The sequence below is a fragment of the Pezoporus occidentalis genome, unplaced genomic scaffold, assembly GCF_034315485.1.
Source record: "Pezoporus occidentalis ecotype Australia unplaced genomic scaffold, CSIRO_AGI_Poc_V1 ctg12, whole genome shotgun sequence".
Taxonomy (NCBI): Eukaryota; Metazoa; Chordata; class Aves; order Psittaciformes; family Psittacidae; genus Pezoporus; species Pezoporus occidentalis.
Window position 1 is genome coordinate 88,819 of NW_026912994.1, and position 27,648 is coordinate 116,466.

The 27,648-nt window shown below is 34.7% G+C and overlaps 1 protein-coding gene across 1 annotated transcript in view; it reads left to right on the plus strand.

Moving 5' to 3' along the window:
• The window catches only part of LOC134156941 (low-density lipoprotein receptor-related protein 1B), a gene marked incomplete at its 5' end in the record, with an annotated part of 264,744 nt that overhangs the window by 83,130 nt on the left and 153,966 nt on the right, over positions 1-27,648 (plus strand). Inside the window, 6 exons of the mRNA XM_062605389.1 lie at positions 399-525; positions 680-831; positions 1,123-1,247; positions 4,383-4,754; positions 19,510-19,699; positions 21,081-21,285. Coding sequence (XP_062461373.1) covers positions 399-525; positions 680-831; positions 1,123-1,247; positions 4,383-4,754; positions 19,510-19,699; positions 21,081-21,285 — 1,171 coding nt within the window. The remainder of the gene's footprint in view (positions 1-398; positions 526-679; positions 832-1,122; positions 1,248-4,382; positions 4,755-19,509; positions 19,700-21,080; positions 21,286-27,648) is intronic.

Sequence of the window (27,648 nt, forward strand, 5' to 3'; positions counted from 1 at the left end):
GTTAAACATGCATCTCTTGTATTAGCCTACGTTTGTTATTTATTAGTTGCTGGAGCTTCTGTTCCAGGGTTTGTTTTTTTTTAATTTGCTTTTATGTTTCCAAACTCAAAGCTTAATTCTTCAAGAAATAGAATTGCTAATTTATTGATCAAATGCTGTTTTAAGAACTACTTCATATATACCATTTGCAATACATCTCTCAACAAAATTTCTATGAGACAAGTATTATTATACATTCAGTCTCTTAAGATTATTTAGAGACATGAGCCTTACCTTGTTTTCTAAATACCTATGTAATGGTTATGATGTGTTTTGTTTGCAATTGAAGAACAGTATTACATATTTTCAATTCTTATTTTGATGATATATTTTAATTGGTAATTTCTACAACATTTTAGGTATTTATTTTGGACAGAGTGGGGACAGACTCCTTGCATAGGCAAGGCACACTTAGATGGATCTGAGAAGGTTGTGCTTGTGAGCCTGGGGATTGTGTGGCCTAATGGGATTTCCATTGATTATGAGGTTAGTTCCTCTGTCTTCCAGTATATGTTGAAGTGTGTAGTATTTGTTATGTTTCATTTAAACCAGCTGGACTTCCACTTTGATATAATCTTGATAGCTCTTAATTAAATACTTGGACAAGACTGTTGATGTTTTCTTTAAAATTAATCTTTAGGAAAATAAATTATATTGGTGTGATGCTCGTACCGACAAGATAGAAAGAATTGACCTTGAGAGTGGAGGGAATCGGGAGATTGTGCTGTCAGGGAGCAATGTGGATATGTTTTCAGTTGCGGTGTTTGGAGCTTACATCTACTGGTCTGACAGGTAATTTATTTTTCATAAGTATTTGAGTCTCAAAATGTTATTTCAGTGCCAGGTGCTTCACCTTTGTAGGATGAGCCATTCCTTAGCAAGGTCACAGAATGGATCACAGAAACCTATGCAATTTCCAAAGAAAGGGCAATTCTGATGCTGAAACCTAAAGCATATCAGTGTCATAGATGAGAACAGGTTTCTTAACCTTCTGTTTGGTGAGCTTTCCACTGCCCTTCAGTCATTTGTTTGGTGTGAATTAGTTGAGGATTGTTGATGAGACATCTTCAACTTTTTTGGCAGAGCACATGCAAACGGCTCTATTAGAAGAGGCCACAAGAATGAGGCCACGGATGCTGTGACCATGAGGACTGGCCTTGGAATAAACCTGAAGGAAGTGAAAGTCTTTAATAGAGCACGAGAGAAAGGTTGGCTGTTCTTAAGGATGCTATTAATTGTTGTAATATCATCTGCTATTTTTTATATATGTTAAAGCATACCAGAAGTTAAGTAATCACTGATTTTTTCTCCACTTTTTACTCCTGAAGTATTTTTCTTAGCTAAAATTAGTGTAATAAAGAAACCACGTGGAAGAATTTTAGTAATATTTATTCTGAGTGTTTTACGGAGAAAGTAGAAAGCAAAACCACTTTGTATTGTTCCAGGTTTGGTGAGTTTTATTTTGTTTTAAAGAAAATTAAAAGGGGGGTAAGGAAGCAAAAAAACAGTCTTAGGTTTTAGAAGGGCCTTGAACTATGCCTTAAAGAGCAGTAATCTCAGGTTTGTTTTGCTTTCTATTTGAAAGGAAACCAGATTTATATATTTTTTATTTTTTTTTCACACAGCTAGGAATTCTTGGCTTCCATCTCAAATGTTTGTTATCTATGATTACTTGGGTTTGAATTCAGGGTTTTTTTTGTGCGAGAAGAGACATTGTAAATTATCAGATTTCCTTTATATTCTATTTATTTAGCAAATTCAAGAGACAAAAGTTAGCATATACTCTCTGTGATTTGTGGTATCAGTGGTAAAATTTTATTCTCTGCTACCTTACTAAGAATAATCTTGCCTTTAGCTCTTTTTCCTCTTAAAATTCTGGTTTTGAAAAGACCTTGAAAAACTTGCTTCAGTGAGCAAAGGTTGATAAAAGTCTACCAAAAATGATGATGATTTCCTCAGAACAAACTGTTACAAGGCCATACAGATGGATTTTCTATAAATACATTCAAAGGGGGGGGGGGGAAATGTTACCGTAACACAGAATTAACTTTTTAACATTAATATATCTTTCGTCTTGGTAGTGCTCAAAAGTTGCTTTCATCACAGCATTACATACCCAATGATCCTGCTTCTTTTATACATCTTTCCTAAATAGCAGCATTAAATGACATGTAAAATAAATCTGATTTTTAAAGAAAACATATGTAATGATCAGTAAGAAAAACTATCTTCATTTTTTATTCAAGTTTTTTATTAAATACTTAAAAAAAGACAACAACATTTTGAAAACATACATGTATTGATTTTACTAAGAATTTCTGCATGTGATTTCAGAGTATTGTGGGCATTGTATTTTGTGGACAAAAATAAAATCCACTCAAAAATGTACTTTTTTTTTCAACCAGGCTAGAAATAGTTAATGTCTGCTTTCTTGGAAGGGCTTTATATTCTAGAATTAAGAAAACAGACCAATAGGTTAAAACAATGCTTCTTTACATATAATTATTTTTATTGATAGCTTTAAAGACTTTATTGCATTAGGAGTAGGAGAAGCAGTTACTGAGGCTAAAAATCTTTCTATGTTTGAAAAACATAACTGAATGATTTTTTTTAATACATTTTTCAAATTCTACTAGGGTACAAATGGTTAATGTCTTTGGGAGGGGATGTCAGTGAGCCAGAAGGACAAAAGGGAAAAAAACAGGTGAAAAAATGTTTTTTGGAATGTTTTTCTATATCACACTATTATATATATATATTTATTTTTTTTTAAGTTCATTGAACTAGTAGTTAATGATGTTTTTAAAAAAATGTAATTAGCTAGCTTCCTGACCTTCTATTATTAAAACAACAAAAAAAAAACAAACCCAAACAAATAAACCATCAAACACAAAAGAACTCCCCCCCCACTCCCAAAAAAAAAACCAGAAACCAAACAACTTCTGCTGATAATAATTAATGCTTTTTTTTCAAACATCTGTTTTACCCTTCCTGATGAGCCAGTCCTGCAGTGCTATTCCCAAGCAGATTCCTATCCTTCAGTGCTATTTTCTGTGTGCACATAGACATGCCCTAACTACGCCAGTTTTGGAATTGTCCATCTTCAAAGATATTTACAGCTTGTGAACTGTGGAAGGCATTGAAGTTTTCAAAGGTTGATTTTAGAAGCTTGAGAATCTTTTTCACATATTTTCTTTTCTCTTCTCAATCTCTCATCCTTCCAAACAGATATTAACATTTCTAGCCTAATAAAACTTTAAGAAAAATCTTTAAAGCAAAGCAAATGTAAAAATGTGTACAGTGAAATCTCCAAATTTTTTTGCATAACTGTAGAGGTATGTCTTATGTGATGTTGCCTAGGAACACAAAACACATCTAATTTTAAGAGCAAGTTATCTCTCATCCTCCATTAATTTTTTCTTGAAAGTATCTTTAGCTTCAAATGTAGCAGTTAGGAAAAAACAGTCAACAGTACTTTCAGACACTACGTATTCCCTAACAAGTATTACAGTTTTCTAGCTGAAAACAATCTATTTAAAATGTTTTATTCTTCTTCACAATGTGAAAAACTTTCAGAAATGGGAAATTGAAAGAGCTGAATTGTACAAAAAGTGCTGTCAGGAACAGAAACTAAATTATCTAAACTAACTATGATAATAATTCATACATAGTCCAAAACAGAAATAGGAAAATAGCTCCTAATTATTGACAATTACTGTAATTTTAAATATTGCTTGCAAGAAGTGTAGTTTAAGTCATTGAAGTTACTAATTTGACAATGATTTCTTAATGGTATGCATTTGTCAGGGAGTAAGTTTTTAAAGACAGGGTTTAAGTAAATTAGAACAAAATGTTAGGAAATGTCTTTATCAAAAACTGGGAACTGAACTGACACAATTTTGTACCTGTCAATATGCGTGTTTTCATTTTGCTATAAATTGTCTAAAACCAGTGCTGTATTCTGATGGTATTTAAATTTGATATTTTGCCAGTAACAGGTGTTTAAAAAAAAAAAATAAAATCTTTCAAAGCACTTGAAATGGTCTCTAAACCTTAAATCATTATTATGGATTAACCCATTTTATTATTTTCTACTCATAAATGCATATTCTTATGAATTGGAAAGGACATTAATTGTATTTAAAATTGTCTTTACATTGTGGTTAAAGTTACATTCTTTACTATTTTACATTATTTACTATTTATGTCGTTTTACTTCTGAATTTTTAATATGAATGATTTTATGAGAAGAATTCTCAGAATATACAAAATTAGGTTTGGTTCAAGTTAGCTAAGTGTAATATTATAAAAGATTTTTCTTTTAATTTTATTTTGATTTACAGGTACTAATATTTGTTCCAAGAATAATGGTGGATGTCATCAACTTTGCCTTTATCGGGGAAATGCACGGAGAACATGTGCTTGTGCACATGGCTATCTTGCAGAAGATGGAATTACTTGCCTTAGACATGAAGGGTACCTGTTGTACTCAGGAAGGACAATATTAAAAAGTATACATATTTCAGATGAAAACAACTTAAATTCACCAGTGAGGCCATATGAAAACCCAGAGTACTTCAAAAATGTGATAGCTCTTGCTTTTGACTACCGTCTGAAAGGAAGAGGTACAAATCGCATATTCTTCAGTGATGCACACTTTGGAAATATACAAGTCATTAAAGACAACTGGACTGGCAGAAAAGTGCTTATTGAAAGTAAGTAAAGAAAATATTTACCCAAATATATATTTTATTTCAATAAACTCTCTTTCAGTTTGCCTCATGTATGAAGATAGGCTGAGAAAGTTGGGGCTGTTCAGCCTGGAGAAGAGAAGACTGTGTGGAGACCTCATAGCAGCCTTCCAGTATCTGAAGGGGGCCTATAAGGATGCTGGGGATGGACTATTCATTAGGGACTGTAGTGATAGGACAAGGGGTAACAGGTTAAAACTTAAACAGGGGAAGTTTAGATTGGATATAAGGAAGAAATTCTTTCCTGTAAGGGTGGTGAGGCACTGGAATAGGTTGCTCAGGGAGGTTGTGAATGCTCCATCGCTGGCGGTGTTCAAGGCCAGGTTGGACAGAGCCTTGGGTGACATGGTTTGGTGAGGTTGGTTGGAACTGGATGCTCTTAAGGTCCTTTCCAACCCTAACTATTCTATGATTCTGTGATTCCACGAAACTTTATTAGTGCTGATAATCTGTTGATTTTGTAGAATAAAAAAGTCAATAAAATTTTACCTTACTCAAGTATCTAACACAATTATTGTGTTTTATAAGATACATTTAAACCTTATTATTAAAATTACAACTTCAGAACAATTTATTTTGTAATAATTTTGTGATGCGTGATGCCTATTACTGAAAAACAGATGTGGTAATGACAGTGTTTAATTTATATTCCTGTGATTTTTAAGGTGCTTTCCTGTTGAAACAAAACTTCAATCTGCAATGCTTGGCTATGAAGAACTCCCCTTACTCAATGAACTTATTGGCTGTTTATTTTTCTAGTTAGCGGGGATGAAGTACTGTAAGATACCTCTGCTGACATAACCATTCCTTGGTATAAAATATTAGGACCTTGTCCAGTTGACTCACCCTTCTCATAGTGAGACCAAGAAAAGTCACTTGTGCGCATTGATAATTAGAGGCAAAGTCTTCAGTAGAGGCTTACTCAGTAGTTTTGCATATTTACTATGTATTAATTCACCAGACTAGTAGGAGGAGTTGTATGAAACTTGACAGTTTTTTAGCCTTTGAATACATGAAGCTAGATACATTGCTCTCAAGGAACTGCCAGCAGTATCATCACCCAAGTCTTGAGGACAAGACACAAAAGATGTTGCAGCTGAGGCCTCAGTAAAATCTTCAGAGGATCTGGCACTGAAATCTTTGTCAACAAAGTCTAACGTAACTTTAATACAAAGTGCAAGTAATAGTTATCATGATTAATCTTCATAAAATTAGAATTCAAGAAAAAATCTGAATGTGAATGTGTAAGAAATGTATCCTTAATGCTAAACATCCAAAAATCTGTGCTACAGATATCCAAGTTCTAAAACCTTCTGTTGTCTCTTATTTCTGTCCCAATTTAATTGTTGTAAAACATGCAGTAAACCTAATACATCTAGTCAGTTATCCAATGCATGTATTTACCGTGTTTCTTCTTTTCCACGTAATTTTTGACTGCTGTGTGGGTTTTTTGGATGCTGCAGTTAATTTCAGTAACTGTTTTCCAAAATTGAAGTGTTGTCTAGATTTTGCTTTTTCAGATGGTTCTCATCTGAATTTCTGATGTCATATATTGCCTATGGCATTGCTACATTTAGCTATTTATTTGGGTCAAACAGTATAATAACAAGGCTAAACAAAGTGATTAGGAATAGTGGAAGTACATTTGATGTGGAACATACCACCCTTTGCTGTTGTATGTTAATGAAATATTTTTAGAAAAGAAGTTAAACAGCTGCAAACTGACAAAATATTCTCTCACTGATGTTGGATAATTGTATCATTATGTAGCTCAGCACTGTGGTTCGGGGAAGGTATTCATGGTCATGAAAAACTGTTGACAGTAATGAACAGAAAAGCATTTTTCAGATATGATAAAAGATCCTTTTTTTTTTGATTTTTTGTGCATATTTTAGAGGCATTAATGTTCTCTCTATTAAGATATGGTAAAATGAAACAATGTTGTCAAAATGTTCTCATTACTCTCAGGGAAGCATCAAAACCTAGGAATTCAGACTTGTGGTTAGCTGTGCAAAAGACACTAACAGCTCACAAAATGGGCAGTGCTAACATACAACTATTATTCTTAATCCTTGTGTAATAGGAAGAGATTGAAAGTTTTACATGAAAAGCCATTGGAAGTAGGCAAAGAGAAGAAATAAGGTACTGGAGAAGAACCAATGCAGATACAAATTGTTTCTTAAAAGAACAATAAAGTGTTCCTCATTACTGTATAATAGGTGGTTGTACAAGAGCTGAAGACATCCCATAATGCATAGCTGATAATTACAGTTTTAAGAAATTGTTAGGAAGTTGTTTCTACTTGTAATCTTAATATGCCTGATTTCATTTTTCATTAGCAGACCCAGCACTCTGAATAATTGAATGTCAGATGAAATTTTGTATCCTTGCAAAAAACTTATTGTATAGATTCTTGGGATGTATTTGTGAACTATGTTCTTTGTTTTCTATAAATGGTTCAGTTGTTTTTCACTGTAAATTGCAAGGGATAACACATCCCAGTATATGTTAGCTTATTGTTCTCCTTCATGTGTTTTAAATCCCTTTTCTTTATGTTGAGTCATTAATTTTAAACTGGTATTTTTTGTACTACATATCGTTCCTTTCCACAGTCTGCACATGATTTTTTCTCACTGTAAACAGGAGGCAGTTTGAGACTCCTTGTTATAGTGGAAGTATTTGACCAACAGTGATACCTAAAGGAAAAAGCAGTGATAAGACTGGTTAACACCAGTGATTCCATTCATCAGAAGACATACAATTTTCTGATTTCCATCTTAACTATATGTGTTATATAGAAACTAAATGAAATCCAGCTGAGAGATTAAAAAATAACATCTTCAATGTTCATTTTGCTTTTTTTCTCAAACTTATTAGTATGCATCTGTATAAAGTTTTACTTTATTAGGAAGAGATTCAAAACCACATTGCAAATATTTAGTGTGGTTCTAACAATTTTACACTCACTTCCTACCTCATTAAATTGAAGTCTAGAAATCATGCAAACCTTTACTTATTATTTGACTCAGAGAAAATAGAGCACATTGTATACAAAATATTGTTATCCCAGATTTTTACGTCTCTGAATGTAGATCTGCACATAAAAATCCATCAGCTGAACTCACTGAGATCAGATATATCCCACTCAAGTCTAACACATTTGTGAGCTTTTCTGCACTCTAAAAACAGTTAAGATATATAGAGCCCTTTGTTAAACACGTTTCCAGTACACTAAAAACAGATTTACAACTCACAAGCAAACCATTATCTAGCATGTTTTTAGCTCACTAGGAACAGATTTACTACTAAGAAACAACCCATTATCTAACATGTTTCCAGTTCGCTGAAAACAGATTTACAACCCATACACAAGCTATTATCCAACATAGTTCCGACTCACTGAATATTGATTTAGAATTCATAAACAACCCATTATCTGACAAATTTTCACCTCACTGAACAGATTTCCAACTCATAAACAACCTATTAGCTAGCACATTTTCAGCTTAGGGAAAGTAGATTTACAGCACATCAACAACTTTATCTAACTTGTTCCAGTTCACTGAAATCAGATTCAAACTCAGGGAGAACCCAGTACCTGGTGGAGTTCTTTCTTGAGCAGGAATTAAAAATAACAACAGCATGTAGCGTGTGCCTAGTATGCCATACCCTAACACATTTAGTTTTTTGTGCAGAGTAGGTTTTTGGAGTGGATTCTTTTTTTGTCTCTGAACTCTGCTCTTAAAATGAGCATTATTTCGTTTAGTCAGTAGGGTCTTCTTTCTTATAAGTAACTTTATAGGGTTAATCTTTTGTGATTGCCAATTTAAAAAAAAAAAACCTTGTTCTTGCTTGATTTTCCACAGATAGCTTTTTGGGAGGTGAATTCAGTATCACTTATCATTTCATTACTGTAGCATCATGTACAGCTTAATCCAGTCTGTAGACATTTTTAAAATTAACTTACTGATGGAGCAACCTATTTAAATATGTTGTGACATGACTACCATGTATAGTCACAGTCTTTTAGTCTCAGTCTTTTCTTCCAAAAAGAGTGTGAGAGGTTACATTTTATCACCTTTCTTGCTTTAAGTACATGCTTTGAGGAGTACTAGAATGTAGGAATGAGGTACTTACAGTGGAGTCCACACTCACTAATTTCTTTGTAACCTTCTGCTATTTCGTTTTGCATCTATACAAATGCACTTTACACAGACTAGGCAGCTTCTGCTTCTAACCTGTAACCTAAGCTAGCTGTATGTGTGCTGTTGTGTCCTGTTGTGTTGCAAAAGCTTCATGAAGCTAAGGCAAAATGTGCAAGAGCCTTCATGATATTTCTATTTTTCATTGTCAGTGGCAGCCCGTTGTAAAATAGAGCACAGTCACAGGGATTATAGTTGGAAAATTCATTATATAATACATATGTATATATATATATATATACGTACACATCCTTTGTTTTTCCAGTTTTAGGAATCATACGGGATTTAAACTGCTAAAAGGGGTTGGGTTTTAGGTTGTTTTTTTTTTCATTTCACATAAGCTTTCTGGAACTTTTGATAGTGAGAACCATTGCCTCAACAAATCAAATCCTAATTTATTTGGTAGTCTAAAGGAGATCTGGGAAGATTGCGTGTACTTTGGAACTTGTTTTACATTTAATTGTAGCCCCCACTGGACTGTAGGTTTTGTTGAAAATTGAAAGAAGGCATTAAATACAAAAAGAGGTACACAAGGTAACAGATTTACATGGAAGTGACACTGAACTTCAATCAATATCTTGGGGTGGCCATCTCTGAATAAGCTTTATAATTTCTGTGCAGCCCTACCAGGACTAGACCATCTAACTGTTCCCAGTCTTTCTGGGAGAGTTTGTTACTGAAAACCTAGGCTAAAGAGAGATAATGGATCAGTGTATAGAAAGAAAAAACAGAAATCAGTAGCAGTTAAAGGCACAGAGTTATGTAAGGAGCTATTTTGAAATCCGACTTCTTCAAAATTGCTACAGTTTATCAGTTTCATTTGGAACATTAGGGTCTATTCTTCTCTGAAAGTGAGTCCGGGGAGAATTTTGCTCTTCTTTCCTCTGTTGTTTAGTCACTTTTAGCCAGACCAACACTTATTTCAGACTTCTGAACCAGTTTGTGTAATATTTAAACTTGAAGTCATTTCAAAGGCACTGTGATACACACGTCATGTACTTTAAAAAGCTGTATAGTTCTAAATAGATGTATCTTCCCTCTGTAAGTAATTTTTAAGGAGATTGAAACACCTGAAAATGAAAATGTTTTAACAGAAGCGAGGCTCTATTTGATATATGAGATTTTTTTGGTATTATATGCTTATACCCTCTCATATTGCATCTCCCACTGAGTGTTACTTGTTATGTCAACTGATAAATGACAAGTTATATTTGTTTTTAATGTTGTGACGATCTGAGCAGAGATTTCTTCCACCTGGGATTAGAGGTTTCAAATTGACTCAGAGAAAGTCTGTGAAAGAGATGTTGTTCAAATAGTAGATTCATTGTGATTTTGATGGAGCAAAGAACTAATGGGAGCCTTCATTAAAATACTGTCATGAAGACCAGCATGCTAAACTTGTTTCATGTTACACATAGCATGTTTGCCACTGTGGCTTTACCCTTTAAACTAAAAAATGCAGTACATTTGATGGGATAAAAGTATACATTTTTTCTTTTCCAGTACCCAAGATTGAGGCCCAATTTGCAAATCCCTTGACAAACTTCTCTTCTTTACTTTGGTATCCTTCCTTCTGTGCCTGACTAGAAGCAGAGTGCCAGAGAAGTATTGCTTTCATTCTTCCTTCCCTGGTGAACATGACATTGTGTAACAGCAGCTCTGAAATAGTCTAAAATTTCTATTGGCTGAGAATGGAGAAAAGACCATCTTAAGCCATCTCTGTGATAAACCATCTTTGTGATCTACCTCCGATCCCAGTACAAATGTAAATTAAGAGTAGCTTTAGACAGTGGATGACGTGCTAGTGGATAGATAATTTGCAGTGGGTAACAAGATGTTGCCTCATAGCATTTCATTTCTGGAGACTTTTTATTGTCCGAAGTTGTGTCAAAACTGATGTTTATACAAGGCAGATTATTTTAATTATTTTTTTAACTAAGCCTCAGTTTCTAAGCTAATAGTGCAGTCTCCTTTATTTTTTTTCTTTTCTTTCTTTTATCATAGGTAAAAATTTGAGGTAATCTATTCATTAGCCAAAGCCTGCCACAGTGCATCTGCAGAGAAAACAGTGTAGCATTGAAGTAAGTTTAATGTAGCGGCACAACCTTAGACAGAAGACCAATGAGGGAGTTAGAAACTAAAGAAATGAGAAAAAAAAGGGTAGGAAAGGCAAATGAATGCAAATGAGAGGGAGGAAACAGTATTAAGATGAGAGAGTTTCAATGAGCTGAGTTTTTTTCTCTATCTGTAAATAATGGCACTGACATTCTGCCAGTGTAAGGAGGTGTTGCATGAGAAAATGCCCCTTCTGTTTTGAACCTTAGGCACTCGTGTCTATAGAAGGTAAAAACCTTTTTACTGCTAACTTCAAATGTCACATCCTGTGATGTATTGTAAGTCTGAATCTTTTAAAGGTGTTCCAATGTGTGCTACTATTCTCTCTAACTAAATGGGTCCAATTTTACTGTCAAAAAGGCATTTATGTTCCCATTTCTCTTAGAGAGCATTAAATTTGGTACACTGTATGAAACCCTTTCAAGTTTTCGAGCTTTCTTCTCCAAGAAAGAAATTTTTAGTCTGTTAAAAATAAATACTTTAATATTGCTGCTTTTCATTTCATAAATGAATTGGATTCATTATAAATCTATGTATAGGAATATAGGCCCAGTGATTTTTCACTTGTCAAAGGAGGGAAAGTGAAAGGCTATGGTTAAGTCCTAGGACATTTAAGTAGTAAAACCCAAAATTTATTACAAGTGCAGCTTTGTTAGTGAAAAGTGTCTAGTTTGTCACTATATTTTTTCTCGATGTGGGTGCATATTATGATTAAAGGATAAAATTTATGAGCTGTTGCTATATATGGATAAAGTTTGCTAACTTTATTAAGGAGTCGTTGTGCAGAAATACATATTTCTAGAATATTTCATGCTTTGTTTAGCTGTTCCTGGGTTTGAAACTCTGAAATGCGCTCCTGACGAGAGCTGGCTTACATGGATATTTCCATTCAGTATTTCCTGAGCATTCCCAACATCAATATTAAGGAAAGGTGCTTTTCCCTACTAAACTTAAGTTTGTTCATGAAGAATAAATACTGTTTGTGACAGCTTCAACTTTACATGTTGCCCCTAAATTTTTACTGATGTATTTGTGGATGAAAACTTTCACATCAGCAGCCGTGACTTAGTTGTATTAAATGCTAAACTATATTTGGTGAATTCTCAAAGCTATACAGAGGAGTATCTCTTGACTTAATATATTTTACTTTTTTTATTATTATTATTCTGAAGAATAATGTGCTTCAGCAAATCTTATTAGTTTATTAGGCAAGTCTGCCATTAATGCTTGTAATATCTCTGTAGTGTTTGACTGTACTTCAACAGTAACGGAAAAACGTGTGATTATATGTATTCATTAGAAAGCTTATTCGTCTTAGGGTAGTCAGGGTAGTCATTCAAATGGTAATATCTTAAAGGTGGTAAGGGTTAGGGTTAGACTCTTTTTGAGTCTACATGTAGTAGGCTCCTGTAATTAGAAAAAAATCTTCCACGACAATTGTTGATATTTTAAAAAATCTAATAAAACGCTTCCATCTCTGTGTGTTAGCTATTCATTCTAAAATGCTTTCTGCTTTTAGAGCCTCTTGTGAATGCATATTTTAACTGTATTGAAGTTATGGTATTATAACTCTTGTTAACTGGTGATACTCTGAACTATAGTGAAAAGGTTACAGATTACATTTGTGCAAAATACTATTCTTTTTCTAAGTTGTTGAGTTCCCTATATTTCCTGAAGTATATGATATATCATTATTCTTTTGCCACATTATTCCACACTGACCCTAAATGTAATCAAAGAGTAAGTTCTATTTAAGGTAACAGAGGACAGTATATTGCAAGTTTACATTTCTGTGGTTTTCTTCAACAAGCTGTCAGGCAACAGCCACAGAAGGGTTATATCCTTTGTTGCGAAAAAAAGCAATTTGAGGTAGGTAAAGATTTCCACATAAAAAGCTGTTGGTTACTTTTTCCCCCGTGATAAAAAGGGACAAATCATTCTTTGAAGGAACATATTATAGTCCACAAGAATGAAGACAATAGGCTTAAATACGTAATTATATTTAGCAACAGAAACACAGCTTGATTCTTAAAAGCTGATTATCAAGGCAAATTAAGATGATTCTATCTACTGTGGCTTAACTAATGTGTTTTTTAAACGCTGTTACTTGGGAGCTGAAAAGAAACCCAGCATTTATGCTTAAATAGGCATAGATCTGCAACAAGCTTACTGTTTTCAAAGTCACTATTTTCCATATTTTAAAGAGTACGTTCAGGTAAATATGACAAAAAAAGTAGTGGCATATTTTCTTTTCTCTCATGAGTTTCTGAGCTCATCTGTTTTAGCCAGAAGTAAGTTAAACTGTATAGCAAAATGTAGAAAAACCACCAGTGCTGGTAGGGGACAAAAAAAATAATTCAGGTAGTCTAAAATCAAAATGCTGCTATCAATTTCTTGGTGTACACCTTGTGCAGGTCTCTATCTGAACATCTGAGAAGTTATAAGAGCAACTAACGTATTTCTGTGAGTCTCAAAAACGAAATAAAAAATGACGTTTTCTAGAAACACTGAATGATCTGCTGATTGATCCTTTCAGGATCAACTTTTCTTTCTGGTACCTCTGTCCTATTTGCATCACCAGGACTCCCTAAATTCTAACCCCAAAGTAGTGAGCATGCAGGTATTCACAGAGCAGTGATAGATCACCTGCTTTCAACGATCCAGATTTGCCCAGAAGTGCAGACCTACCTTGTCTAGCTCAAAACTGGGCATCACAAGTCTTGTAGCACAGGTATGTTGAGTCAATATCTAATGCACTTCATTGCATAGAAATACTATCCATCTATTCCATACTATTCACTTGGTTGGTTAGTTCATCTAAGTATGATTAAAGTCATCAACTGCAGGTTAGGTTTATACTCTTTTTCGTGCTAAGAGCAAGTGGTGATAGTACAAGGGGTAATGTCTTTAAAACTGGAAGAAGGAAGATTTAGATTCCAATTTGGGAAGAAGTTATTTCCCTTGAGGGTGGTGAGACACTGGAACAGGTTGCCTGGAGAAGCTATGGATGCCCCATCCCTGGAAGTGTTCAGGTGGATGGGACTTTGAGCAGTCTGGTCTAGTGGAAGGGGGCAGAGGGGTTGGAACTAGATGGTCTTTACGCTCCCTTCCAACCCAAACCATTCTATGATATGAACTCAAGCTTTTGTATTTGGAGAGAACTGCAAATTAGCCTTTCCTATAAGGTCCCTTCCAAGCCAAACCATTCTGTGATATAATACAGTTCATCAGGTGTTTTGTTAGACCTTCATAAGTTCACTGTTGGACTATAAATATCCTGTTACTTAGGCATCTGCCTGTCTTCAACACTGTTCTTGTTTCACAAATACAGAAATTATGTACAGTATTTTATGTATCTTCATTGGCATAGACTAAAGTAGTGTTATAAAGCCAGAGAGCTCTTTGCCTGGTATTTTCTGAATGTGTTAGAAATATTTCTTAAGCAATTATTCAGTATTTGTATTTTCATTTTTATTTGCATGCAGACTGATTTTTTAATTGTCATTAGGAAGACACCAAACATTTTGTGAGATGTGAGATACTTTCTAAGAAAAAAAGGGCTATTTTTTTCTGGATTCCAAAAACATATTTTAGAACTTATGCTTTTCTAAAATTATTTTACTTCTCTTTAGACTATTCCCAACAAATGTTTATTCTTTCCAGAGGCGGCAGCTAAAGAAAGTTTGAAGGAATAATAAGATTACATACATGAGATGTTCACAATATCTTGAAGTTAAGTCAGTTTTTGCCTTGAAGAACGCAAAGGTTTTTTTTATACTATCTTATTAATCACAGTATCACAGTATCACAGTATGCTGGAGATTGGAAGGGACCTCAAAAGATCATCTAGTCCAATCCCCCTGCCAGAGCAGGAACACCTAGATAACGTTACACAGGAATGTGTCCAGGCGGGCTTTGAATGTCTCCAGGGAAGGAGACTCCACAACCTCCCTGGGCAGCCTGTTCCAGTGTTCCGTCACCCTCACTGAGAAGAAGTTCCTTCTCAAGTTTAAGTGGAACCTCTTGTGTTCCAGCTTATACCCATTACCCCTTGTCCTATCATTGTTTGCCACTGAGTAGAGCCTGGCTCCATCCTCGTGACACTCCCCCTTTATATATTTATAGACACTTATAAGGTCACCCCTCAGTCTCCTCTTCTCTAAACTATAAAGACCCAGCTCCCTCAGTCTTTCCTCATAAGGGAGATGCTCCACTCCCTTAATCATCTTGGTTGCCCTGCGCTGGACTCTCTCCAGCAGCTCCCTGTCTTGAACTGAGGGGCCCAGAACTGGACACAATATTCCAGATGGGGTCTCACCAGGGCAGAGTAGAGGGGAAGGAGGAGACCTACTAACCACTGCCCTTCTAATACATCCCAGGAATTGGCCTTCTTAGCCACAAGGGCACAGTGTTGGCTTCCACTAGGACCCCCAGGTCCCTCTTACACTGCTCTCTAGCAGGTCGTTCCCCAACCTATACTGGAACCTGGGGTTGTTCCTGCCCAGATGCAGGACTCTACACTTTCCCTTGTTATATTTCATCCCGTTATTCCCTGCCCAACTCTCCAGTGTCCAGGTCTCGCTGGATGGCAGCACAGCCTTCTGGTGTGTCAGCCACTCCTCCCAGCTTAGTGTCATCAGCAAACTTGCTGATAGTACACTCAATTCCCTCATCTAAATCATTGATGAATATATTAAATAATACCGGTCCCAGTACTGACCCTTGAGGCACTCCACTAGTTACAGGCCTCCAACTAGACTCAGCCCCATAGACTACAACAATGATATTTAATTCATAATAGTGCACAGAATGGGTTTATATTTTGAAGAGGAAGAAAAATTATGCAAATATCTGCCCACTTTAGCAAACTTTACATGTGCTCTGAAATAATAATAGTCTAAATAGGACAGCAAAATAAATGGTTATTGCAGTTCAGAGTTGTTTATGCCATACTTGATATTTAAGATTTCTGTTATGGTAGAATATATGGTGGCTTTTTTTTTTATATGTGACTGACAGAAGCAATTAAAAAATTAAATTTCCTAATTTTTGAGACAATTTTTTCCTTTTAATTACAACTTGTTATTGTCTTGAAATTTTTGTTTGGCAAGTGGCTTCCTGCTTTATAGTACTTGTGGAGCAAAGCAGAAAGATGAATGGTGATTTAAAGTTCCAATTGTGCAGGCAGATTTGTAGACATAAACCCTTTTCTTCCGGTGCTTTATTGCTTGCGAGGAATTCTTTTCATCTCAGATGTAATGGTGACCACCTGTTATCTATCACCATAATCTTACAAAAACAGATTGACAGAAAGCAATATCATCTCTTGTGACTGGTCTTGTATAATAATTGCAGGCTGTATCCTGAAAGGTAAACTGTGAAAACCAATGCAGAAAATGAATAAAGCTCAAACAGGTGTCTAATGTTAATTACTGAACATCAAAGTCTTCAAAATTCTTATATCGAAGTGCTGTTTATGCTCAATATATTACTTTGATGGCTTTTCAGTATTAAAAAAAAATTTAATGTTGACAGTTTTTCTTGCTTTACAACTTTGCTAAAGAAAAGAAGTTGGAAAAAAAATTAAAGAAAAATTGTAATTTAACTGGTGCAACTGGAATAGTTCTGATGGAAGAGGAGATAAAAATGTAGGAAACAGAAATAGTCTATATATTACCAAAACTCAGTGGCTACAGCTATTTGATAATTTAAACTTTCATGTTCTGTAGGGTTTTTATTTTCTGTTTGCAGTAATGAGGGAGCTCTAATCCGAGTTCTTCAGTTATTGATTTGTTGCTTGTCTATTCCCTGGGAAAGTCAGATGAAGATCAGCATGACAATATTTATAGGCTGCATCTCATCTGTGGGATGCAATCCATCTTCGTTAAGTTCAGTAAAAGTGATAGATAGCGTTTGGCAACGTAATGATGTGATCACTGTACCATTGCCTTTGTAAATCATAAGCTGTTGCATTCTCTTGTGTAGATATTTAATCAGTTATACACCCCATTACTGCTTTAATTCAGAATGTCAGTGGCAGGTGAATAATGTGAGTATTTGTATATTAATATCATATTGTATTAATGTTCCTTTCATTTAAGTATGCTATTCTTGTGAAAATCATAAACTGTTTCTTCATGGCTAGAATAAATTTAATCAGTGCTGTAGGCATCTAATGCCATCAGTGTTTTAATTCAATGTGTCAGTGAAACAAATGTGTTTCTTTTCATTTCCAGTTTCTTTATGCTTTACTAATTCAGAATATTATATGATACTGTGAAAATATGAAGCTGAGAGTAGACAAATTACTAAGTTTTATCCTGTCAGTAGACTTTGGGACGGAATCCCCCAGTTATAGCACCAGAGAGGATGAGTCCATATTTCTGATATTTTTTAAAGTAACTGAATAGGTAATGACAAATTAATTTAAAAAAGAGTGCTTTACAGTATTTCATAAGGAGGTGTGAAATAAGAAAATATAAAATATCAGTGCAAACTGGTAATGATACAACAGTAGAATGCAGTTGCTTTGGAATCTTCCCCAATGTCCTGTATTGGCAATATGAAGTTGCTTGAAGATTTTGCTTTTAAGGAACCACTTGCAAGTGGCTAGAGGGTCATTCTGGGACCGTTTCTATCCTCCCTTGGCGCCTATTTTATCACTGATAAAAGGGCTTATATGAATTTTGTGATTCTTTACTAATCTCTAGAACAAAAAGTTTATTTTAACTTAGAAAAAACATAAACTAAAAAAACCTGTTAGCACTGATAATATGTTGAATATTTGCCTGAGAAGTGTACTGGTGGTACTTCATACTCAAGCTAATAAGAAGAAAGTTAGTTGTATTTTCTGTTGTAAGAATTTATCTAAATGTTGGATCACTCCAAAACCTACTCTCAAAGTCTTACACCATTGACTTTAAAACCACGTTACTTAGAGATTTCTACCAGTATTAAATGAGTCTTGTCTGTATTGGTGGAGTTCTCAACTCCATAAGTAAGTAATATGACAAAGCTAAAAGTTTCTTGGAAAATAAAAGAGTGTGCTCGATACAAATACTCCAGGATTTATACTTTTGATGGAGCTAAGCAAGTGCACTTGCCATGTGTATGCAGCAGAGAGTATTATATTTAATTAGTGATTGGGTTGGGGGGTTTTGTTTGTTTTGTTTTGCTTTGTTTTTGCATAAATTCTCCTTTATAAGCAGGAAAATTCTTTCTATGTATATTCACCTCCCTTTAGGAAGTGTCATCTCCTTATTTGTGTTCTTTCTTCTTTAGGACAAGTCATTGAGTTGTCTTTACAGATATGTCATGAAAATGTAGTCAGAAGTTACCTAAATGCTTTGGAGATATAAAAACCTGATAAATAATCACTTGTCTCATAATTTTGATTTATTTGCATCATAGTTTTGATTTAGTATTAGCACTTTCAATGTGATCAAACTTATTTTGGGACTTTCTGTTTTGTGTATATGAATTTCATGGTAAAATTCCAGCAAGCTGAATATAAATTACAATAACAAGGGCAATGTAATCCTTACTATATTTCTAGATTTTTTTCTTTCTGTAGCTCATTAATAAGCTGCATGAACCTTCTGGTCTAAAATTATTTGTTTCTAACAGAATAATAAGTGAAGAAATCAACGTACATTTCTGTAGTAATTAAAAAAATGGTAGGAAATAATTACTCCTATTTCTCAGCCTGTCACTTTTACATATTAGAATCAGAAACAATTTATCTTTTCAGGATGCTAAGTGTATGCTTTAGCTGCTTATTAATATTTGCTTTGGTTTCTGGCTCACAATTTTTTATGTAGAATGAAAGAGTGTGGGTTATGGCTTATTAAAATGATGTATTGATGCAGAGACCTTCAGAGTTTGGGGTGTTTTTTTCAGTTTTTTTCAGGTGTTTAAAGAAGCCTATACTGTTAATAACAACTGAATACTTTGATCCCTATTAATGTAATATGTATTTGTGTTAGAAAATACATTGAAAGATAATGCTACATAATACAAGTAATTAGTGAGAAAATACCCAAGACATGGCTTAAATGATGTTTGAAGTTGACTAAATTATTGTTGTCTTGAATAAAAGCTTATTATTTCTAATGTATTATCTGGGGACACTGTAGTAAAAATACTATTTTAATGAGTATTAGAATTGACAAATATAGTACAGGGATATTAATAGTGATCTTACTCTCTTTTTTGTTGTTTAAATTTATAAAAAAATAATAAGACTTTGATTCCAATAAAAATAAAAAGGTGAAACAAGAAAAGAATTGGCAGAGTCAACGGGCTGAAATAGCTGAACTCTGTGATTCTGGAGGATCAACTTTGAAGAAAAACAGACATCTTGTTAAAAAGAGTTTTAATTGCTCTGTAACCATGTCTTCCAGATGTTGGGTCAGTGGAGGGACTTGCTTATCACAGAGCTTGGGATGCTCTCTATTGGACTAGTTCAACCACATCCTCAATCATGAGACACTCTGTTGACCAGAGACATCGAGGAGCATTCAACTGGGAAGCAGTAATAACGATGTCTGAAGATGATCATCCACATGTGTTAGCTCTAGATGAATGTCAAAAGTATGTGTTACGTCTTTCTTATCAGATTCTAATTTTTGCCTAATGTCAAGGATACAGCAGCACTTCTTTATTTCATAGTCAAGTAATACTGCTGGACCCTACAAGGGTTAAGCATATTTCTTTGTTTAGAAGACAAATCTGAGTATTAATGTCTTTAAAACAATTGCAGAATTAAGATACATCATCTTATATGTTTTTCTTACATTTCAGATGAAATAATCATTTTCATGTAATGTTAAAAAAAAAGCTGTAAATGTGAGCTCTCAAGTAACTATTTTACTGATTTCTTTTGTCAGACATGGTATTTACTGCTTAAATAAAAACAAAATTAATTTAAGCATTTACTAAAAGGAATCTTGAGTTTCTTGTGTGGTAAATTGATAGGCCCCAGTGTTGTATAAAATTATATAGCAAGATCTCCACTTACAGTGTTTGTAAACAACATCCTGGAAAGTAGTCTTATTTAGTATCCTTCCTGCCACTCTCAAATCAGACTGTTTCCTTGTAAGGTAATAGAAGGGCTTATATTTTTACTTCAGCCTCTTGCTAATAAGTGCCTTACAAATCTGAGTTAATCTTCTCTGTTAGTTCTGGAAGAAAGGGAAGGCAAACTGATTTTTCTGCTAACTCTCCACCTTTGGGGAGGCTAGGCTGCATTTCTGACTTAGAAGCTCTATTTTCAAGATGTGACTGTTGAACGTACAATGTTGTAGTCAAGTAGGTTATTTCCCTGTGTGACTTCATGTACAGTTCATGCAAGTTAAGAGTTTATGCTCTATTGTAAAATACTATTTATCTAGGTATCATAAATAAATCAAGTAAATACTGATGGAAATTGCAGTGAGAGAATGGGAAGGTTCTGATTAGTGTATGAATGTCAGCCACAGCTCATTCCGTAACATTTTGTCCACCATTATTTAACAGTAACAAGGGGCCAATTGAGCCTCCTGTGAGGCATATTAAGGTGATTTGATTTCCCATTACCAACCTTCTGCATTACCAGTCCTTTGGTCTGTATCACATTTCTAATACAGGAAAAGCTGCAGATTAATTTCACTGTTAGAAATTACTAATATACACATTACCACAATTAAGTTTATATCGTTGCACAGTTTGTATCTCTCTCTAGGGTATCTCTCTCTAGTGGTCATAATTGACACGCCTGTGAACAGAAAAAATAAAGTGTACATGTATGCAAATTAATGAACTAGGAAGCAGCTATAATTTCTAGGATGTTGGGCTATTACATTTTCTTCATTGAGAGATGCCATTTATAATTGTCTGTAAAGGCATGTGGGTTTTTTTTTGTTGCTCATTTCATAGAGAATTAAATGATAAAATGTATCTCATGTTTTTGTTTGTTGTTTTGATTTTAATACAGCTTGATGTTTTGGACCAATTGGAATGAGCAGCTCCCAAGTATCATGAGATCTACTCTGTCAGGCAAAAATGCACAGGTTATCATTAGTACAGATATTCTGACACCAAATGGACTTACCATTGATCATAGGGCGGAGAAACTTTACTTTTCAGATGGCAGCTTGGGAAAAATTGAGAGGTGTGAATATGATGGATCACAAAGATATGTAAGTAAAACAAAAATCCTGAACAATATTCATTGTAAATCTGTTTTGCCGTTTTTAGCGTCTTTAAAATGAAAATGTTACAGAAAGATCATTAGTTGCTAAGTTTCTCATACTATTAGTTGTATATGAGATTTAAAACTGAAACACGTCTGAAGTACAAGTAATGCTCAACACACTCCAGATTCTGTATGACCTTCTGGAGATGCAGACCCTTATTGTGAAATCTGTTTGCATTAGTATTGAGCCTGAAGCATCACTGTCCTAAATGTTCTGTAATATCAGCTTGAAAAAAATGTAGAGCTAACTTCAGTGGAAAAGGTAGAGAAATATTCAGCTTTACATGGGAGGATTATAATTTTCCTTCCAGTGCCCTACTTATCTGGGTAAACGGGAATTTCTTTTGTGTAATGCTTCTGTACAAGTCTTTTTTTATGACTGTACATTTTCAGATATATTCAACCATTCAGATATATTCAACTCCATTGCTCTTTCCTTATAATACATTTTTGTACTCTACTTGAGTACAAAATACTCACGTGCTCTATTAGTTTTAGCTCAAGTCGACCTTTTGCTTGGAACATGCTGAAGGCAGTTTATCTTTGCTCATGTTTCTGTTTCATGTTTAGCTCTGCATTTCTTATATCTCATGAAGTCTTTTAGGGATTTTGTACCTCCCAAACTGCATGATAAAATGAATGAAGGGCATGTTCTGGGTCATATTTTCAATTCCCAGGTCTACAAGATAATATCTGGTATATCAGCTCACTTTCATGTCTATTAATTTTTAATAAATTCTTCATATACTGTATAAAAGCTTTTAAATATTTGTATCTGAAATGAAAATGGCATTATCCGTGAGAAATTCCACATTGTTTAGGCAATATTTCCTTATCAGAACAAAATATGAGAGCCAAGCTTGTAACAGCAGAAGTAAACTCAGCATGACAATGCATATAGTTTGCGTCATTTCTTTGGCTTTTTGTTGTTTTTTTTTTTGTATAAATTAACCACAGCTCACCAGTGTTTTTAGATGCAGTAACTGTATCAGAAACTGGGCAAACCACACCTATATGGATTCTAATGTCTACAGTTTCTGGTTATATACACTATCAAAATTGATAAACTTTCTGAGATTTTTGCTCAGTAAATCGACTTGTGTATCTGAGAATAACATACAGAAGGCCCTTTGATGGTTTTCTTTGGGATTTTGTTTTGTCAGTTGGGAGATAGAAAAACTACTTTTACTTCTTTCATGAATTCCCTTTTTCATCTGTTATTATATCTTGATTTGAAATGCTGTACAAAATCTGTAGTTACTAGTATTAAATTCGGGTCATACTTTCACAGATGATTCATACCTTTTAGATCTGTATGTCATTCAGTTAACTGTTGAATTTTTGTGTTAGAAAATGTAACATAACAGCACATGGTGTTCTAGACGTACATGTAACGGATCCATATTGAACCATATAACAGCTCAACAGTGTTTGCAGAATTGTCTCTTATGTTACTGAATAAAGCGATCAGAAGTTTTAACTGGGTTGCATGCAATGAGCTTGGAGTTCGTAATTAAATTACAAAAGGATGTAGTTAGTTCAAATGAAAAACTTAAATTTCTGTCATTTGAAATTTTTCTGCATCTTGCTTCATTCATCAGTTCTCTTGTGTGTCTTACGTGTGTTTATTCTTGACTAATCTGAATAATTATGTGTCTGGAAAGTGCATTAGTTTTCTGTCTACCACATAAAAGTATTCTTCAAGTGGACTCTTGAGAGGCTTGTCGCCATCTTAAAATACAAGTACAGGAGATTTGGGTAGAGGAAATTACCAGTTTTTCTCATACTTGCCAGCTTTCTTAACTATTGCCTTTATAGGACTTCGATCACAGTATGAAAGTTCTAATATATAATGACATCATCTTCGACTTTCTGTCCTTTGTCTTCTATTTTATTGTAGTTTTTGACGATTGACAGTATATTAGGGGATTTTTTTTCTTAATTTCATCACTTGTATTCATCTTTATTATTATAATTGCAAATGACAAACCGCTGTATTGATTTAAGGTCCATTGGTCAATTAAAAATGTCTATATGAAAGACATATGCAACTTCTATTTCCTTCACAAGTAGGATCTTGGGCTGGTACTTCATTGTGTTTGCCTGCAAGTTAAAAGCAAGTTCAGACACTCTTATGCTCCTGGAGCTTGAGCTTGAACATAAATTGTTACATAAATGCAGTTTTATTCCAGTGATTTGCTTTTCTGAAATACATTACCTACATTACCATCTCTACCGACAAAGTCATTTCTCTGTTGCTACTATTTCTTCCCCATTACAGTAACAAAGAAGTTCCTGAAAGCAGTAAGCTTAGTCCAGCATGATCTTCTGAAGGCTTTTGGGGAGCTTTAGCTGTACTGTGTATGGCTGGTTGTCTTACACCAACTTATGTTTTGGGAGAATCCGCTAACTCTGTTGTAAAAAATAAATACTGATATATCACGTGCTGTGATCTTTGAAACAGAGTTGTGTGCATTTTATGGGTTTTGAAGGCACTTTTTCTGCATTAGTTAGATGGGGATTTTCATACCAGAAAAAAACAAACAAACAAACAAACACCAGGCTGCTTTATTCAAATTTGTACTGAAACTGTACTGGCTTTACTAGTAGAGCTTCAGCAGAGTTGCTCATCACCGTGGAGATGTGTGCTTACTAATACAAGAATGCTAGAATATAACCAGGAAATTGTATTCTAGATCTAGTGAAATAATATTTCCATGACAGTTGTTTTTCTTCATATGCTGTGCAGATTGACAAGATACATTAGGAGAATACAAGCAACAGTCATTCCACTGTTTTGGTGAGCTGAGGTTCTTTAGGGTGTTTCAGCAAGGTCCTGCCATCAAACACCCCTCAAAACCAGTTTAAACAGATTACTCTTTTCCTCACTGTATCTGCTTCATTGCTTCTAGTTTCAGTTAGGTTAAGAAAGGTAGAAATTGTGTAGTAGAACATGAAATGCTAATGGTAACACAATTAATTTTCTTCTAGGTAGCAGCTCCTTTCTTCATTCTGTTCACCACAATAATATAGTACATTGAATGGGTAGAAAATAAAATTCAGCAGTATCAAATCGACTTTTTTAAGTGGACTGTAAGATTTTATTGATTTTGTGTTAAGCTGTTATTTTAATACTGGTATTTGGTTGCTGGAGTAATCTTTCAAGTTCGAAAGATTTTTTTTTTGTTGTGTTCTTTTTTATTTCTTAGAAGATAGGCAGTTTTGTTGTTGTTTGGTTTTGAATTTTTGCTTTTGTGTTTCTTGTTCTGCTCTGTCAGATCTTGCTGTTTAAAAAACACAACTGGTAATTATATTTTTCACAGTCCCTTCCCTTTTTCTTTCAGTTTTTCTCCTGCACTTAGTTGGACATAATATTGCGGCCACACTTGGTTTTATCTGCTTTATGCTTTAACTAGAACATTTTGTTCCTGAACACAGAGTAAGCCAACATCAGATAAATCTGATTTAATGTTTGGACTTATTTTTCCAATAAATCATGACCAATTTTCCAATAAATCTATTTTGTTTGGGTTTGTTTTTTTGTTTTGTATGTTGGTTTTTTGGTGGTTTGGTTTTGGGTTAGTTGTTTTTTTTTCTTTTGTGTCTTGTTGTTTTGCATCTTTTTTTTTGGGGGGGGGGGTTAGTTTTGTTTTTGTTTTGGCTTGGTGTTTTTTTTTGTCTTCAATGTTGAGTATTCTGTAACATTTTGTGTACTGAGAACCTAGAAATAGAATTCTAGTTATTTTCTAACATTCAGGCTGAAATGTTTTGGTCTCAGTTATGGTTTTGTGGACCTGTAGATGTGATTTTAAAAATCAATATGGTTTTAGGGGTGATTCCAGTAATTATAACCTTTGTGTAATTGCAACCTTCCAGTAATTATAATTTTCAATTTCTAGACTATATGTTTTAATTTTGTTGGGATTCTATATTTAAGCAATTAAACAAATTTAAAAGTTGATTCTCAGCTTCTGTTATCTTCAGTAACATTTTATCAGATCTCTTCTTCAGAAATGCAAGTTAAAGGTTTGACTGTGCATTTACAAAAAACATGACTTTGTGGTTGACATCTAAAATTACTTTTCAGGCCTGGCATTATATTTATTTTTAGTACAAGTATGATTGAGAACAGCAGAGTAATTTTGGTCAATTCTTGGAAAGTGTTCATGGTGACCTTGAGAAGTGGCTGAATAACTCACCAAAGCATCAGCAAAGTAGCCAGAACAGATATAAGTAATGCAAAATATTAACAATTAGAAATGTAAAATTCATTTCTAGCATGTAGAAACAAAAAATAATTGTTGAAGAGGAAGCACTTCTGATTTTGTTACATTGCACTTGGGCATTTCTCTTGAAACAGGATTTTACCATTCTTGGTAAATGCGGTATGTCCCTTGTATCCCTTGCTGTGTGATTGCAAATCCAGTTATTATGTATTTTTGAAAGAAACAATAAATGAAAATCCATTCATCAAAGGTATGACAATGATGAAAATACAATCTTTATTCAGACCAATCAAGAAAAAGCATGATTATTTTTAATAGGGTATTGGCACCGTTCTTCCACAAAATCCAACACAAATGTTGACTGTGAATTGTAATTTCTTTTGTGGCAAAAGGAATGGGTAACTGATAATCTCACAAGTTCACCAGTTACAAGTTTTCTGTCTCTAACCTCCCTTTCCAATTACCACCCACACCCACCACCCCAAATATTTATTTTGTTCATAAAATCACAGAATGGTTTGGTTTTGAAGGGACCCTCAAGATCATCCAGTTCCAACCCCCTGCCATGGGTAGGGACACCTTCCACTAGACCAGGTTGCTCACAGCCCCTTCCAACCTGGTGTGTAACACTGCCAGGGATGGGGCAGCCACAGCATCTCTGGGCAGCCTGTTCCAGTGTCTTATTACTCTCATGATGGAGTATTTCTTCCTAATACATAATCTAAATTACCCTCTTTCAGTTTAAAGCCATTCTCCCTTCCTGTCCCTACATGCCCTTGTAAAAAGTCCCTTTCCAGCTTTCTTGTCAGCCCCTTCAGGCACTGGAAAACTTACTTGATTTTTTTTTTTTTTTCCTCTGGTTAAGATAACATTTTTTTCCCAATAACTTCACAGTGTTGGAAGATCAGAATTTGAATACTCCAGATCAAGGCTGATAGATTTGTTTGTCTAGGAAGAGATAGCATTTTTGCTTTTTACTAAAGCAATAACATCAATAAAAGGCAAAATACGGAGTGTGATTTAAGTGTATTTCTTTAGGTGGGTAAATCAAATACATAAATGTTATGACTTAGATTATTTGATTTTTTTCCCCTGGCTATGCAGCTGATTCCCTGTATCACAGTGTCTTTTTTTTTTTTTCATAGATGTAAGTGGCGAGGAGAAGCAGACAGGCCAACCCAATATGGGTGATAAGCAAACTTCTACCTTATTTGTGACGCAGTTCACATATATATAGGAGTGGTATTCAGCCACTCCTCCTTGGCACAACAGTATTGGTTAGCCCCACACAGCTTCCTCCACATTCTCCTCCCATGTCCGGTTTCCGGTTACCTGTGGGGGCCACCCCCTGCCTTGCTCGCACAGGCCTCCAGGGCTCTATGGCGCTGCTCTTAGAGTCATTCTGCAACAATTCCCCCCTTTTTCTTTGTGCGAGCAAGGCATTGTGGGTTATTCTGTTCACCTGTTGTATCACACAACTATAAGCAAGTCTAATAGCTATGATGATTAACCTAACAATGATACATAAGCGCAGTACTTCAAATAGCAGTGTTTTAAGTCAACCTGTAATGCCTCATGAGGACAACCATTTAGTTATCCCTAGGTCACTGCTCACTTGCAGTTGCTGGGTAAGCTGAGCCAGGGCTTTCAGCTGTGCATGTATTGAATTAAAATGACCAGAAAGATTCATACAACGCATTCCATCAAACTCTTCACATCCATGTCCCTGTTCCAACAACAAAAGGTTCTGAAGCGTTGCATGTCTTAGAGAGTCAACATTTAAACAACAAATCAGAAATTGTTTTCGATGTAGTATTTGTCTGCTTAGCAACTCAGCAACTCAGTCTGCTTAGTTGAGCCAAGGCCCCGGCTGAAGCACTTACAGTGATTTGGCATATTATGATTGGATACATGTTTTGAAGACCCTTAGTGACTAACATATAATTGGTTAAACACAGGTGTGAGAACTCAACCTTGAAAGCTTGCCAACAGTCCACAGTTCTCATTAACTTGGTGAATTCCAGCCTCTTATCTTGCTTGCTTAAGCTTCTTCGGGCTCTCATGGCCTTGCAGTATCTTTC